At 48.5% G+C, this 17,741-nt stretch overlaps 1 protein-coding gene and 1 pseudogene across 1 annotated transcript; both read left to right on the plus strand.

Moving 5' to 3' along the window:
• Positions 1-3,847: 3,847 nt before the first annotated feature.
• LOC123163761 (uncharacterized) lies at positions 3,848-4,708 on the plus strand. The gene has a single exon (XM_044581147.1). The coding sequence runs from the start codon at positions 3,887-3,889 to the stop codon at positions 4,595-4,597; it is 711 nt and encodes a 236-aa protein (XP_044437082.1). The 5' UTR covers positions 3,848-3,886; the 3' UTR covers positions 4,598-4,708.
• A 2,133-nt stretch (positions 4,709-6,841) lies between these two features.
• Positions 6,842-13,127, plus strand: LOC123165298 (uncharacterized; annotated as a pseudogene).
• Positions 13,128-17,741: the final 4,614 nt, after the last annotated feature.

The following is a 17,741-nucleotide window of genomic DNA, read 5'->3' on the forward strand; positions in this document are numbered from 1 at the left end:
TAATCTAAATTCCTCCTTTGCTTCCAACAGATGTCGGTCTCACAATCAACTTCGACAAGAGCGAAGTGATGGTTATGGGCTACTCCCTTGCCGATCGCCGGAGTATTGCCGACCGACTTAATTGCCAACTGGGATCTTTACCCATAAACTACCTGGCGATTCCCATTAGTGACTCTCGGCTTCCCGTAGCGGATTTACGACCGTCGGTGACCAAGCTCCAACACCGTGTCAAACCATGGCAGGGCAGATGGTTGTCCAAGGCAGCTCGGACGGTGCTCATCAACTCCTCACTTTCCAGCCTGCTCCTATACATCATGAGCTTCTACAGCCTCCATGAGACCCCCCATCACGAGATCGCCAAGTTCCAGGCGAGATTCTTTTGGGCTAGGGAGGGCGACAAGCAGAAATACCATATGGTGCGTTGGCCCAATATTTGCAAACCTCGTGACCAAGGCGGGCTCGGTATCATGTCTTCCAAATGCATGAACATTGCCCTGCTGACTCGATGGTTGTGGCGGATTGCGAATGGGGAGGGCGGCCTTTGGCTTGACATCATCCAGAACAAATATCTCCGGGGCCAACCGCTCGCCTTCTGTCAGCGGTCGTCCGGCTCTCAGTTCTGGCAATCCATCGTACAACTGCTTCCAGTTCTCCGCATCGGGACCTCCATCTCGGTGGGGTCTGACGCCTGTACCCTCTTCTGGTTCGACAGATGGGTTGGGAATCACCCCTTCGCCGCCCGGTTCCTAGACTTTTTCTCCATCGTGGTGGAGCCTGGGATCTCCGTCGAGGTGGCCCTTATTGACTTAGGGCACCTCGCGTTACGGCAGCCATTTGGGCCACCGGTGTGACAGGAGCTCCTTGAGTGCATTGCTCTGCAGACCCCGGATATGGATCGGACGAGCGATCGCATCTCCTGGCACCTGGAGCCCTCGTGTCGGTTCTCCACCAAATCGCTATACCAGGCCATTGTGGCAGCTCCCGGCCCAGAGACCCTTGTGGAAATCTGGGCGATTAGACTACCACTGAAGATTCAGATCTTTCTGTGGCAATGGATCCGGGGACGGTTGCCTTCAGGGGTGGAGGTACTCATGCGGAATGTCCCTGGCGATGGGATCTGGCCCTTGTGAGGGACGGAAGAGGACTTGAATCACATCTTCTTCACCAGCGTGTCCGCGCAATTCCTTTGGAGTTGCTTCCGGGAGGTGGTCGGCGGACGTTGGTGTAACAACAACTTCTCTGACCTCTTCGTGAAAATCCAAGCCTCTCCACAACGTATCCGCCACATTAGGAGGCTTGGTATTGGGGTGCTTGCTTGGATGCTTTGGACGGTCCGCAATAAACTTGTAATCCAGCGTGCGCCCATTCGACGTGCTACTGACGCGGTTTTCAAAATGTGTGGTTACTTGCAGCTCTGGTGACGGCTTAGCTATCCTCAAGACCGAGATGCCATCGACATCCTCATCGCAGATCTTCGTGTGATGGCCCCCCGCCTGACGCCGCCGCTTCCTCCACCTCCGCCTGAGCCGCATTAGCCCTTCGTGGCCGATGCTACCCTGTTTTCTTTATTTAGGGCGTGTTGAGCTGTGCCCACAGCAAAACCCTCGTGGACCTTGTTAGTGTGCTACCTTTGCGTGTGTGTGCGGTGTGAACCTTTCTTGGATCTTGTGGCTGGTGGTTTGCTTTATATATAAAGCGGGGCGAAAGCCTTTTTCGGTAAAGATGAGTGTTCAGGAGCTGCATTTGGTTATGAAAAGGGAAGATGACGCGGCCGTGTGGCTCAAGATTCTGTCCCACATCCGCTGTGTCAAGCAAGATGCAGAAACATGTCAAGAAGGTTGGGAAGGTAACTGGTTTTGATCACAATGACAACAGCAGGGTGATCAGGATACTTATAGAAGCACAGGAGGCCACTGGCCATGCTAGGTTCTGGCAGGTGGTGTCTTATTGTCTCCCAGACATTCCAGAAGAGAAAACCCGCATGCAAGAAGGATCTGTTGCAGGCACTGGAGATCATCGCTGATCTAGAGAGTGGAGTCAAGACCATGTTCAGGAAAATGATACAGAACAGAGTCTCTCTTCTCTTCTGAGTGCTCTCAGCTTGTAGAGGCCAAACTGCAATTACCTGTGACTGTGATTGGCATCCACCTTTTAGAGGATTTGCTGATCATCCCACTAAAGTCCAATGTAAATACAAATGGCAAAACATATCATCAGAACCAGCTTTTTGGTACATCCCTTTTGGTCAATTTTTGTCTTCATGTATGCAGATGCCACTGTCGTCTACGTTATATCCTGGCGGCTTGCTTCTTTGCGGGATTTGGTGTAATGTTGTCTTCTTTACCACTTCCCTTTTGATCATATATACTTGATATTGATATAGCTGGCAATGGAACAATCACCTGAAACGTGGAACGGTTCAGGAGAGAATAACGTTTTCTTAACACAACTTCATACTAAATAAAAATGCTCTCTGACTTTAGACAAGTATTTAGCATGGAACTCGCACTATTAGATCAGGATAAATATGTAGCCAGAAGCACACCTTAGACGTTTGTGTTCTGTGGTTTCGAGGAAACTGCCATGCTACTCACATGGGAAATGCTTCAAGAAAAAAAATGGGGAAAATATATTGAATCAACAAGAAAAGTTTGGACATTGAACAGGTGTGGCAAATGACCAACAACCAGATTGTATGCCTAATACAAGTTACACATCCAAGCACTAACAATCTAGACAAGAGTTGACAAGCCATCTAAAGCTGTAGCAGCTCATTTCGTGCCCACATATATATTAGATATCTATGCAGATTTTGTTGTCAATACTTGGAACATAACAATGTGATAAGGTCAGCTAGATGCACGCAATGCACTACAAAATTGTAGAACACGTGGATTATTTCGACGGATCGCTGAAATAGGTTATGTAGGAATTGTAAAGTCAACTCCTCCTACCTAGCAAGTACAACAAAGAAGCAACAAGGTTGCTTCCTCCTCATTTTGCTTCATGTTGCCACCTGTTTTGATCCATGAACAAACTGCATCTCGTGCCGATGACTTTGCTGCAAATAATGGAGACATGACAGCGGATAGCCTCATATGCTCAACTAAAGGTCATTTCGGCAGTAAGGAAGAAACTGAATATAATCAACTTTTTTGGAGAAATTCAGTACCAACAAGGTTTTGCTTATGTACAATGTCACTATATAAATATATATTTACATTGGAGATTTTTTGGAGATGATTTAGGGCATGCTTTTGCAAAAGTAAAAGATCATTAGAACAGGTAAAACACATTGCAAATTCGTCGGTACAATTACTTAATATGAAGATGACATACAAAACCCAAAAAGAAGGGGACAATATGTTGAACGAACAACAAGCAGACTATCCTTGTACAGTGGATCTTGCTCAACGCCACCTAAACATGCCAGATCCAAACATCAAGGTTTGACATTGTAATTAGAACAGCTTTGCACCGACGATGCAAGCAAAAACACATAGATAAAGCTATGCATGTACTTGCACCAGGATCCAGCATTATTATAAACCACCAAGAAGATTCTTGCTGTTCATCACTGAAACATGACAACGTGACATCTCACCGGGAAGATAGCCAGCGCACCAGTGTAACACGCTAAGAGTTAGACAGCTATAATGTTTTAATCACTATGCTGCTCCCAGATCAAGAACCTTGATCGGCAGCAGCTGGAATACAAAATTTCATGATTCCCTTTGTCTACCATCGAAACTATGCTGCATCACATCCATCCTCTGTATATATAGGTCTCAAGACAAGACTATACACATCAAGACAACACTTGCTCTTTCCTCCTCAAGTCCTCACTCCTTCCAACTCAATACAGAGATTAGTTTCCGAAGCAGATATGGCTTTTGCTCTAAGATCAATAAGCTTGCCTTCAAGGCATCACACCACTGAGGCGGAAGTACAAGAAGATTTGCACAGCCTAGAGACAAGTGTCTCTTCATCTATCACCATCGAGACAATGTGCGATGGCCTGCAGAGGCTTGGAGACATCTACGGTGCTGTTGAGAAGATCATCCAGTTGCCAAGCAACCAAGTCTGTTCCTCCCAGCAGAGGAAGATATTGGATGGAGAGACGGAATGTTCTCTCGAGCTTCTGGATCTCTGCAACAACATGCAAGAGATCTTCGTTGAGCTCAAGGCCATTATCCAAGAGCTGCAAGTGGCTCTAAGAAAAGGAGATGATGCAACCATCCAAGCCAAGATCCAGTCTTACACCAGACTGGTGAAGAAGGCTGGTAAACAATTCAAGAAGACTACCAGGAAGGCGACTTCAGACAAGACGGATTGCGGAATGGTCAGTCTATTGATCAACGCAAGGGAGATGACTATCTCTCTACTTGAGTCCGTGGTGCACCTTTTGTCGAAGCAAATCGAAGAGCCTAAACAATCCCTAGTTTCCAAGGCATTTCACAAGAAAAAAGCTGTTGTTTGTGAGGAGCAATTGCAGGACTTAGAGTGCAATATCAGGGATCTTGAGTGTGGAGCAGGACATCTGTTCCGGAAATTAATCCAGAGCAGAGTTTCTCTCCTAAACATACTTAGCTCATAGATCTCCACGAGACTTGTCACTCATATCATGTTATTGGCATATGATTTTTTGAGGACTAGCCAATCTCACATTTTCCCCAGATGTATATACAATACAGATGTACAAAAATACAGAAACAAATCCCAAATTTTGATCTATTTCGTGCCCGCAATATATTTTTGTGCTGTCATAATAGTTTGGTTGAGACCCTTGTTTGCCGGATCTTGTTTTGCGTACATTATACATGCCAGTACGAAGTCAGAAAAAGCTTGTAGTTTTCAGAATAAATTACTACCCCCCCAAAAAAAACACAGACGCATATTTATGAAGTGTCGCTGTTATTTGTTTTTTGTTGTGTAAGAACAGATACATATGTGAAAATTACAAATTACTGCAGAAAAACTAAATCTCCATTTAAAATCAATATCTGGGTATTGAAGGTATATAAAATAATTTCGGACGTGGCTCGCGGGCGCACGGGCGCCCGATCGCAGCCCCGAGCGCTCTCCCAGAAAAGGAAGGAGCCACCCGTGCGCGCGACCAGACAGCCAGAAACGGAAATCAGCCACCCGCGCGCGAAAACAACCACACTCTGCTGTCCCCCGTGTGATTAGGAAGATGCTCTGCCACGTCAGTTCGCATGCATTAATTTGAGTTTCAAAAAATTTAAAAAGCCATAACTTTTGATTCGAGTATCGAAATTCAGATCCGTTTTCACCATTGGGTTTCTTGCAACGAGTTCTTCAAAACTAGATCCCATATGGATAGGTTTCGATGAACTTTTTTTTTGAGCAACTCTGTGTGGTATATAGGCAACTTTAGTGTTATCTGTAAGCAACTCTTCTTGTTTGTCTAATATGACTTCCTATCATCTTGGTTTGTGTAAAAACCAAGCAACTGACCTAACAAACCAAGCATCTGTCCTAGTAAACCAAGCAACTGTCCTAGTAAACCAAGCAACTGTCATAACAAAACCAGTCGATTGTCCTAATAAATCAAGCATCTGTCCTAACAAAACTAAGCAACTATCCTAACAAAACCAAGCAACTGTCCTTGCAAATCCATGCAACTACATTATCAAAACACAAAATGCATAATGTCTAAGCAAACCAAGCAACTGACCTAACAAACCAAGCAACCATCTTAACAAAAAACAAACAATTTCAATAACAAAACCAAGCAACTGTCCTGGCAAATCCATGCAACTATCCTATCAAAATATGTTGTCATCACCAAAGTTGGCTACCGAAGATGCTTAGTTGCCCATATACGGTCAAAAATATTATTTGCCGTGATTTCTAAGTGGTATATGACATACTTGCTTGATAAATTCATTAGTACATATAATTTAATAAAAGTTGCTTATGTTTAAAACTAAAGTTGCCTCGTTTAGGATCAAAGTTGCTTATTTTTTAAAAATTATCAAAACGTGCTCATATGGGATCTAGTTTTGAAGATCTCGTCGCGAGAAACCTAACGGTGAAAACGGATCTTTGTTTCGACGCTCGGTTGAAAAGTTATTACTTTTTTTAAATGAAACGGAATAAAGAGTGTGTCAGCACATGCATGCGCGTTAGTATCTCTTCCGTAATTATGGGACGCGGTCCCCTTAGCTGTCGCTATCATCAATAAAAGTTGAACGCATCTGACGGCTGGAGCGCGTGCGCTCGCGCGAGCGAACGAGCACAGCTGCACGAGTCAGACTTTAGGAATAATTTCATATCATTTTCTAGCATGTAATCCTTGTCTCCTTGATAAAGGCAATCCTTAGTTTTAAAAATGGTGTAATTTGAAATGGAGTTGGTGACCAACCCCCCCCCCCCCCACGTCTGCTTGCGAGGCCTCTGCATCGCTCCCTTCGGGCTATACCAGCGGTGAAACCCTTGCAGAGTCCAGCAGCCCCTCCCTCGCCCATCCACTATCTAATAGTGGACAGCAACAGACTCAGCCACACAGCTCATTCTTGCTGCCAATAGTTGGGACATGGGAATGTGATTGCTCATCTCGACGAAAGTGCTTGCATTAAAAACTGTACTGAACACAAGACAACTTTGGTGTTCTAATCCACCGCTGCCAGGTCTCAATCCATGATAGACAGCATCCGGGAGATGAAATGGCATGATTCTTCGTGTCTACTAATCAAGTGCCACTGCTTCCACACATCTCTATAAATAGGCCTCGGCAGAATGGTAGACACAGCAAACTAAAAATTTCCGCTTTCTCCTCTCTCCAACCACAATACCAGCAAAGTCTTCAAGATCAGATATGGCTTGCCACCTAAGATCGACAAGTTTGCCATCTAGGCCTCTAGCTAGCGAGGCTGAAGTTGAGCAAGAGCTTCACAGCCTAGAGGCAAGCATCTCTTCCTCTGCTACCATCAGCACAATATGTGGTGCTCTGAGGATGCTTGGAAACATCTACAATGGTGTTGAGGAGATTATCTGCCTGCCTAGCAACCAAGTTAGCTCCTCCGCATCCCTTCTGTGGTGGGGGCCACGGGGATCCCCTTGCTAAGAAGCCGAGGGCGGTGGCAGAGCCGCTCGCTGTGGCTTACTCGTCCTCTTCCAAAGGGACGGCGGGCGAGCCCATTCCAGTGGAGGATGTGCCGGAAATCGAGTGCTTCAAGTGTGGCCGGCTAGGCCATTTCCAATCCAAGTGCACCTTCAAGCCTCTTTGCGTCCTGTGCAAGGAGGAGGGCCAACTGCCCAACGCGCGGCCGTGCACCCGATCTGCAGATTATGGGCAGTGCCATCTCAGGGGAGGACTTTTTCTGCCTTCAGTTTGCGGAGGATTCAGAGGAAGAGGGGCCTGTGGATCAGAAGGTGGAGAACGCGGCCATCCTCTCGGCGGAGCGGGGCAAGCTTAACCTACGGGTCCTCCAACAGGAACTCAAGCAAATCGTCGCAGGCGAGTGGGATTGACAGGTGTCTCAGGTGGGAGACGATGATTTTCTGGTGGTGTTCCCCTCGGCTGATCTTCTGCACATGGCCAAGACGAGTGGAAAACTCTTTCTTCCTATCCATGACATCACTGCTAGGGTGCGTGACATGTTGCATGAGAAGATCCAGCCGATGGTCATGCCGGAAGCGTGGGTGAAGTTGCATGGCATCCCTCAGAAGCATTGCAGAGAGGATCGCATCAAGGAAGGTTTCAAGATGCTGGGGCGTCCGATCGTGGTCGATGAGCTTTCACTCATTCGGTTGGGGCCGGTGAGAATGAAGATCGCTTGCAAAGCGCCTGGGAAGTTAAATGGCACGGTCGAAGTGTGGTTCAACCATGAAGGTTACCAGGTCAAAGTGGAGGTGGAACTCCCGCTTACCCGTGGGGGAGGGGGCGGGGCTGGTGGTACTGGTACGTCTGGCATCCCCCACCTCCTTCCAACCCAGAAGGGTCTGATCCCCCGTTCCCCCCTGGTGGCCCTGGCAAGCCGAGTGGTGCTGCGGGTAGCAAAGAGAAACCGGGTGATGATGGCCATGGCGTTAAGCAGGATGTGGAGATGGGAGTGCAAGAGGAGGAGCTGGAGGACAGTATGCAAGACACTTCCATTGATACTGAAACTTGGGACAAACTGGGGGCGACGGAAGGACGTGTGATGGTGGTGGCAACCCAGGACACAGCGGTGAGTGCTCTTGCCCTGGCGCGCGACCTGGCAGGGGCCTTCAACGAGTACGGCTCCAACCTGGTGCTGCAAGTGTTGGGGAACGTAGCATTTCAAAAAAATCGCCTACGATCACGCAAAATATATCTAGGAGAAGCGTAGCAACGAGCGGGGAGAGTGTCCACATACCCTCGTAGACCGAAAACGGAAGCGTTTAGTAACGCGGTTGATGTACTCGAACGTCTTCGCGATCCAACCGATCAAGTACCGAACGCACGGCACCTCCGCGATCTGCACATGTTCAGCTCGGTGACCTCGAACTCTTGATCCAGTTGAGGCCGAGGGAGAGTTTCGTCAGCATGACGGCGTGATGACGGTGATGATGAAGTTACCGACGCAGGGCTTCGCCTAAGCACTACAACGATATGACCGAGGTGGAAATCTATGGAGGGGGCACCGCACACGGCTAAGACAACTGTCAACTTGTGTGTCTATGGGGTGCCCCCTTCCCCCGTATATAAAGGAGTGGAGGAGGGGGAGGGCCGGCCTCCTATGGTGCGCCCAAGGGGGGGAGTCCTACTCCCAGTAGGAGTAGGTTTCCCCCTTTCCCTAGTTGGAGTAGGAGAAGAAGGAAGAGGGAGAGGGAGAGAAGGAAAGGGGGGCCGACCCCCTTCCCAATTCGGATTGGGCTTGGGAGGGGGGTGCCCCCACCGTGGCCGCTTCCTCCTCTCTTCCACCATGGCCCATTAAGGCCCATTAACTCCCCGGAGGGGGGGGGGTTCCCGGTAACCCCCCGGTACTCCGGAAAAATGCCTGAACCACTCGGAACCTTTCCGGTGTCCAAACATAGCCTTCCAATATATCAATCTTTATGTCTCGACCATTTCGAGACTCCTCGTCATGTCCCTGATCTCATCCGGGACTCCGAACAAACTTCGGTCATCAAATCACATAACTCATAATACAAATCGTCATCGAACGTTAAGCGTGCGGACCCTACGGGTTCGAAAACTATGTAGACATGATCGAGACACATCTCCGGTCAATAACCAATAGCGGAACCTGGATGCTCATATTGGCTCCTACATATTCAACGAAGATCTTTATCGGTCAAACCGCATAACAACATACGTTGTTCCCTTTGTCAATGGTATGTTACTTGCCCGAGATTCGATCGTCGGTATCATCATACCTAGTTCAATCTCGTTACCGGCAAGTCTCTTTACTCATTCCGTAATGCATCATCCCATAACTAACTCATTAGTCACATTGCTTGCAAGGCTTATAGTGATGTGCATTACCGAGAGGGCCCAGAGATACCTCTCCGACAATCGGAGTGACAAATCCTAATCTCGATCTATGCCAACTCAACAAATACCATCGGAGACACCTGTAGAGCATCTTTATAATCACCCAGTTACGTTGTGACGTTTGATAGCACACTAAGTGTTCCTCCGGTATTCGGGAGTTGCATAATCTCATAGTCAGAGGAATATGTATAAGTCATGAAGAAAGCAATATCAATAAACTAAACGATCATAGTGCTAAGCTAACGGATGGGTCTTGTCCATCACATCATTCTCTAATGATGTGATCCCGTTCATCAAATGGCAACACATGTCTATGATTAGGAAACTTAACCATCTTTGATTAACGAGCTAGTCAAGTAGAGGCATACTAGGGACACTCTGTTTGTCTATGTATTCACACATGTACTAAGTTTCCGGTTAATACAATTCTAGCATGAATAATAAACATTTATCATGATATAAGGAAATATAAATAACAACTTTATTATTGCCTCTAGGGCATATTTCCTTCAGCAGGTCCCTGTCCGGATCCAGGAGCCAGTGGCGATGGAAGGCGTCCTGCGCGAGGCGGGAAGGGCCTCAATCCCCTCTTCTCCGGTGGCTGTGGCCGCTGATGCTGGTTGTGTGCTAAATGAAGCTGTCATCACGCCGGCTTCGGGCAAGCGTGGCTCCGGGGGCTCGGGCAGGCAGCCCAAGAAGACGGCAGGCAGGAAGCTGGGGTCCAAGAGCACGACTCATGCGGTTCGCGGCACGGCGGCGTCTCTGCGTGGCGAGCTGGGGACGGAGTTGGCGGCGGCAGATGTGGGCGCCAAGGCCAAGCGGTCCAAGGCGACACCGGTGGTGCAGCGGGAGCCGAGCGCTAGGGCGAAGGCCAAGCTGGGAGACCTGTCTTCCATGGAGAGCGCCAAGCTTCGCATCGCCGACAAGAATCTGGACGTTTCAGGTAACCCACTTCCCTCCTTGAGATCGTGCATGAGCTGAAACGTACCAAAGGGAAAGGGGTTTTGCTCAACTCGACTTTGAGAAGGCCTATGACCGAGTGAACTGGGAGCTCGTGCGGGAGGTGCTTCTCAAGAAGGGGTTTGAGGCGGGCTTTGTGCATTGTATAATGCACCTGGTCAGTTGTGGGCAGACCGCGGTGATGATCAACGGAGAGATGGGTAAGTTCTTTCGTAATAAACGCGGCCTCCGCCAAGGAGACCCAAGCTCTCCGCTGATCTTCAACTTCGTAGCGGATGCGCTAGCGGCTATGCTTTCAAAAGCTAGAGTGGCGAGTCACGTTAAAGGGCTAGTGCCACACCTCATCCCAGGGGTGGTGACGCATTTGCAATATGCAGACGATACGATGCTGTTGTTCGAGCCGGACAACCATAGTATAGCATCTATCAAGCTGCTGCTCCTTGCCTTTGAGATTTTGTCGGGGCTAAAAATCAACTTCCTTAAGAGTGAAGTTATCACTACGGGCATGGACCAACAAGAGAGTACACGGATAGCTAATTTACTTAATTGTAAGCTTGGGAGCTTCCCGATTAAGCACGTAGGGCTCCCGATCACTCATCGGAAAATCTCTATTTCCGAATGGGAGCCTCTATACGGAGAAGTGGCTAACAGAGTTAGCCCATGGCGAGGGAGATTCATGTCGTCTGCTACTAGATTGATCCTGACCAACTCTAGCCTGTCCTCCCTCCCTCTTTTCACGATGGGGATGTTCCTATTAGCGGATGGGGTTCATGTAAAGTTAGACACCCCCCGTTCCAAGTTCTTTTGGGAAGGAGCTAGAACAAAGAGGAAATACCATTTGGTCAAGTCGGCGGCGGTGTGTAGACCCAAATTTTTTGGTGGTCTGGGAATCACAAATTCAAAGCTTATGAATGTCGCCTTGTTGACCAAGTGGTGGTGGAAGCTAGCCAATAGTGAGTCCGGTCTATGGGCGGACCTGCTCCGAGCGAAGTACTTCCCGGACAGTAACGTGTTCAATGCCAAGTCCTCGGGATCGGCGTTCTGGAACGGTATCCAGGCGGTGCGTCCGGCGTTTGCATTAGGTGCGAGTTTTGAGGTGAAGAACGGCATGTCAACGAGGTTTTGGTTAGACAAATGGCTCGTTGATAGGCCCCTTTGGCAAGTTTTCCCGCAGCTATACAATGTGGCCTCGGATACCAACGTTTTGGTGGGGGACGTCCTACGCTCATCTCCACCGGCGATTCACTTCTTGCGGCCACTATCGACGATAGAAGCAGCGAGTTGGGACTCGCTGCAGGCCCAGTTCTCTCAACGCCAACTCAGCTTGGGAGCTGATAAGCTGTCCTGGGACTTGACTGCGTCCCAAAAGTTTTCGGTCAAGTCTCTGTACAGCAAACTCCCAAGGGAAGCACGCTAGACATAGCTAGGGGGCTATGGAAGGCTGGGCTTCCGCTCAAGATTAAAATCTTCCTCTGGCAAATGTTTGGAAATCGCCTCCCGACGGCCGATAATGTAGCCAAGTGCAACGGCCCGTCTGATGGGTCATGTGTAGTATGTGAGCTACACGAGGATGCGAACCATGTTGTCTTCCAGTGCGCGTTAGCTAAGTTTGCATGGTGTGCCGTGAGGGACGTGTTCCAACAAAATTGGAACCCTAGATCGGGAACGGATCTTTTGGCTGTGTTGCAGTCGCAGCACGGGGCCAACGCTAGGGTGTTATGGCGATGTGTGGGAGCGTTGCTTTGGTCCCTTTGGATGATTAGAAATAAGATGACAATTGAGAAAAAGTTTCATGCTCACCCGGCTGACGTGATAATCAAATGCCATCTCTTTCTTCAGATGTGGACACCTTTGGGGAAACAACGCGATGCTGAGCTAATGAAGACCACGATGGAGAAGATCGGCAATAGTATCTCGCGACTCCGGCAATTGGCTTGAGCTGGTTCATGTCTCTTTTGGCTTCGACGGCGTGGAGGCGACCTGCTGCTACTCTTGTGGTCGCCTCGGTTGGGGCTTGTTTTATCTGAACTTGGTTATGTGATGAGCATATGGCTGGTGTGGCCTAACTTTATTTGGTTGTAAGATATTTGAACCTTGTGATGCTGCCAGTTGGCTTTATTAATTTAAAGCCGGACGCTTCTAGCGTCTTCGTTCCAAAAAAAAAGTTAGCTCCTCCCAGTAGAGGAAGATGTTGGATGGAGAGATGGGATGCTCTTTTGAGCTCCTGGATCTCTGCAGCACCATGCAAGAGATCTTCGTCGAGTTGAAGACTATCATCCAAGATCTGCAAGTGGCTCTAAGAAAAGGAGATGATGCAGCCGTTCAAGCCAAGATCCAGTCTTATACCCGCTTGGCAAAGAAGGCTAAGAAACATTTCAAGAAGATATGCAACAAGGCTGCTTCCGGGAAGGCAGAGTGTGGAATGGTCAGGCTGTTGACCAAGGCGAGGGAGCTGACGGTCTCTCTACTTGAGTCCACACTCCACCTCTTGTCGAAGCAAATCGAAATGCCTAAACAATCTCTTGTTTCCAAGGCATTTCACAAGAAAAAGGCAGCTATTTTTGAGGAGGAGCAATTGCAGGAGTTAGAGTGCAGTATGGGAGATCTTGAGAGTGAAGCAGGCCATCTGTTCAGGAAATTAGTCCAAAACAGAGTTTCTCTCCTAAACATTCTTAGCTCATAGATACTCCCTAGTAACTCTTGACGCCATGTGATTAGCATCCGCCTTTTTGAGGAGTAGCTGACCTTGGCACAATTTTCCCAACATGTATACAGTAGAAATGTACAGCAAATTATAGAAAGAGAAACCAAAGTTTTGATCCATTTGACCATTTCATGCTTGAAGATGTGTTTTGTGATGCGTGTATGCCTAATTTCGACAATTATGGTTGGTGGATCTTGCTGTGTGTACATTAAACATGCCAGGTCGAAGCCACAAGGGCTAATCTTGTGTTTAGCAGAATAAATCCATTTAATTACCCAGATTCCCCACCACCCCCTCACATCACATGGATGTGCAGTCCGGCACTAGAATTGAATATTCTTGTTTCAGAATGGATATGATTTTTTTTAATTGAATCTCTACAGTATCATTCAAGTATATCACAGTGTACATTATTACGAATCCAGAGGCCCAAAAATGGCACAAGCATGTACCCTAGCACCTGGATTATTTTGCCCGTTCTTAACGATTCACAATAATCTGAGGAAGATTCGGTCGCACAAACTTTAACAGGCGTCAAATTTCGCTTTTTTTCATATCATTCTACAATACATACACTAACGCCAATGGATGTTGTATTTGTTAAACAAGAAAGAAGAGCTGTCTCCCTTACAAGTACTCCCTCCGTCCCATAATATAAGAACGTTTTTTACACTAGTGTAGCGCCAAAAACGTTCTTATATTATGAGACAGAGGGAGTACTCACTTAAGCGGATATGTGAGTGGTAGAGAGCGCAATTGCGCAACTTATTAGTTAAAGGTTGAAGGTCGGGGAGTAGAGGGAGACCTCGTGGAGAAAGAACCGAGAGCCGGAGCAGGCTGGACGCTGGCGGCGACCTCTGCGGCGGCGCATCTTCCGTTTCTTCGTTTTCCCCACCACAAACTTTTTTTTGTTTCCTCTTTCCTTTTTTTTGAGAAATTGTTTCCTCTTTCCTCTGTGTGTTTTTTAGGGGAATTTCCTGTGTGTTTTGATGAGGCCAGAGTCCATTTTAGCTTGGCCCATTGAATACACAATCAGTCTGACATCATCATGCCTGTTCGTTCATACTCGGCCCATGAGCAGCATCCAAACTAAACTGACAAACAACATGAACAAGCAAAATTCAATATAATGCAATCAAGCTCTTACTAAAAAAATCATGTATTTCTCTGCCTAAAAAAAATCATGTATCTCTCTACAAACTAAATCATGTATTTGTAAAATAACTACTCTCTCCATTCGCAAATATAAGATGTTTTAACTTTTTTATGAGTCAGATGTATATAGACATGTTTTAGTGTGTTTGTTCACTTATTTCAGTTTGTATGTAGTCCATATTGAAATATCCAAAACATCTTATATTTGTGAACCCCCGCGTCGCCTTGCTCGGGCGACACGGGGAACCAGCGCCGTCGCCGCAAGGCTCTCCACTTCCTGCTCCCCCGCTTCCCAGCCGCCGGAGGGGCCAGCTGCAAAGCCCACGCATGCCCTAGGGAAGGTGGCGGCAGGGTATTTCCTCTGGTGGATCGGGGCGCGTTCGTCTCCAAGACGGCAGCTTCGTTTGCGGCGGCGGGGGAAGTCCTCGGCGCGTGCTGTGGTGTCGTCGCGGTGGGCGTGCAACACGTGCAGCGTGGCATGGCGGCTTCCGGGTGTACGGCGGCTCCCGGTGGTTTGGCGACTTCCTGGAGGTTCGTTTCTACGCGTAGCTACTACATATGGTGGCCGCTGCCTTGGTGTTGTGGGTGCGGGGCGGCAGATCCGTCGGTTGGGGGCTAGCATGGAGCCGGTTGTGCGACTTGGTGGCGATTCAACCGGCTGGGAGGGAAGGAGATGCGGCCGGTGAGAATCGAGCTCCGACTTCGGTCTTGGCGGGCGATGACGGTGTTTTATGCACCGTTACCTTGTTGAAGGCATCGTCACTGTCGTCATCATCTCCTCGCTCGAGCTATTCCAAGGGGAAACCCTTGATTTAGGTCTCCCGGAATGAACCATGGAGTGGCGCGGCATCTACCGCACCGATGACAGTGGGTCTCGGCAGCATGGTGAAGCAGAGTCTCGCTGACGGATGCATCTTTATGGACGAGCGCAGGGCAACGGCGCTGTTTGGCATCGTAGTGGCATCGACGGCTGGCCGGTCTGACATGGATAATGCGGATTTCTATCTTTGAGATAGGACAACGGCTCGATGGTAGTGGCGGCTTCCGAAACGTGTGCATGGGGTGCACGCTTTGGGTCTGTTGTACCGGGAGTGTGTTCCAACTTCCAAGTACGTCATGCGTGCAGCTCGGCGGTGACCCTAGTTTTGGATGGTGGGGCGTGATGACATTCCCCATTGTCGAGTTTGTAGGTGTGGATTGGTGGCTTCGGGTTTTTTGATGTATGTTCTTGCCAGTTGCATAATTTAACAAAGATGGTTGTATACATCTATTGATGCAGAGGACAGGGGTTTTAACCCCCTTTTCAAAAAAAAAATCTTATAGTTGTGAATGGAACAAAGGTAGTATTATTTATTCAATAAATAGGTATATGTTCTAAAAAGCTTTATCCATAGTTATTTATCGAAAAAGGCTATCACCCCACTTTATATATAAAGCAAACCACCAGAGTCAAACAAGTTCATACAAAGAAGTACCACATCACACAACACAACACAACACAAAGTAGCGCCCAAACAGAGTATGAAAAGGGGGTTTATTGAGGGCACAGCTCAACAAGCCCTGAATAGTACACAATAAATAAAGCGGCGTCAATGGCCGCGGTGAGTCCCAGGGACTAATCTGGCTCAGGAGATGGTGGAGGAAGCGGCAGCGCCAAACGAAGAGTCAGCGCCTGAAGATCTGCAGTGAAGATGTCGATGGAATCCCGCTCCGGACCACGGCTAAGCGGCTTCCATAGTTGCAAGTAGCCACACATTTTGTAGAGATCATCAGTCGGTTGATGAAGAGGGGCATGCTCAATCACAAACTTATGATGAATCATCCACGGAGGCCACACAAGAACCCCAATGCCCATCCACCTGTTGGGGAACGCAGTAATTTCAAAAGATTTCCTACGCACACGCAAGATCCATCTATGTGATGCATAGCAACGAGAGGGGAGAGTGTTGTCCACGTACCCTCGTAGACCGAAAGCGGAAGCGTTATGACAACGTGGTTGATGTAGTCGTACGTCTTCAGAATCCAACCGATCCTAGTACCGAAAGTACGGCACCTCCGCGATCTGCACACGTTCCGCTCAGTGACGTCCCACGAACTCTAGATCCAGCTGAGGTCGAGGGAGAGTTTCGTCAGCACGACGGCGTGATGACGGTGATGATGAAGTTACCGACGCAGGGCTTCGCCTAAGCACTACAACGATATGACCGAGGTGGAAATCTGTGGAGGGTGGCACCGCACACGGCTAAACAATCAACTTGTGTGTTCTAGGGTGCCCCCCTCCCCACGTATATAAAGGAGGGAGGGGGAGGCCGGCCTGCCCTCCTTGGCGCGCCCCCAAGAGGGGAATCCTACTAGGACTCCAAGTCCTAGTAGGTTTCCACCAAAATAGAGAGAGGGGGAAGGAAGGAGAGGGAGAGGGGAAAGGAAAAGGGGGGCGCCCCTTCTTCCTAGTCAAATTCGGACTCAAGGGGGAGGGGGCGCGCGGCCTGCCCTGGCCGCCCCTCTCTCTCTCCACTAAGGCCCATCGAGGCCCATTAGTTCCCCCGGGGGTTCCGATAACCCTCCGGTACTCCGGTTTTATCCGAAACTTCTCCGGAATACTTGCGGTGTCCGAACATAGCTGTGACGCCCGGATAATTAAGCTACAGTAACCCTCTACTAATGATGCCATGTCACCTCGGTTACTGTTGTTAATCTCGCGTTAGTTTGAAACCGATTCAAATTCAAATTTGAATTAAAGTCAAACGATAAAAGTTTTCAAACATAAAAACTAAAATGTGCTAAATGTTACAAATAAATCCTTAGTAATAATGGTGGAGAACCCACATTTTTATAAAATAATTAAAGGCACTAAAATAATTAAAACAGTGGCTTAATCAATTAGATAATGCCTTTTTAGAATTAATAAAATGTTAAACTATTTTACTTGGGTGCCATAATTAAATGTGGCAGTGGTATATTAAGCTATACTGATTTAGGAGTTGTTTTTGTATTTTTGAAACTAGAATAAATTGAAAACTATAGGGAAAGTAAATGAACAGAAAAGAAAATTTTAAAAGAAAGTAAACACAAAAATAAAAGAGAGAAGCCCCCCCACTGGGCCAGTCGGCCCAGCTGTTAGCCAGGCCGGCCCAACCGGCCTCGCCCACTCCCCTTATCCCCTGGACCCCGTAACCCTAACCCCACCCAGACCGCACACCCCCCACGTCGCCCACTCCCCCCCTCGATCTGGATCGAGATCGAGGGCTTGACCCCATCGCCCCCGACGCCCGTCGCCACCACCACGTCGCCGCCCGCGACGCCGTCGCTTCGTCGCCCCCGTCGCCATCGCCCCGTCACCAACGCTGGACGACGTCGCCGCCGCCCGGAAGCGCCTCCGCCTCGACCACCGCCATCGCCAACCACCGCCACCTCACCGACGCCGCCCGGCGCTGCCCT

This window comes from Triticum aestivum, chromosome 7D (assembly GCF_018294505.1).
Source record: "Triticum aestivum cultivar Chinese Spring chromosome 7D, IWGSC CS RefSeq v2.1, whole genome shotgun sequence".
NCBI classification, from domain to species: Eukaryota; Viridiplantae; Streptophyta; class Magnoliopsida; order Poales; family Poaceae; genus Triticum; species Triticum aestivum.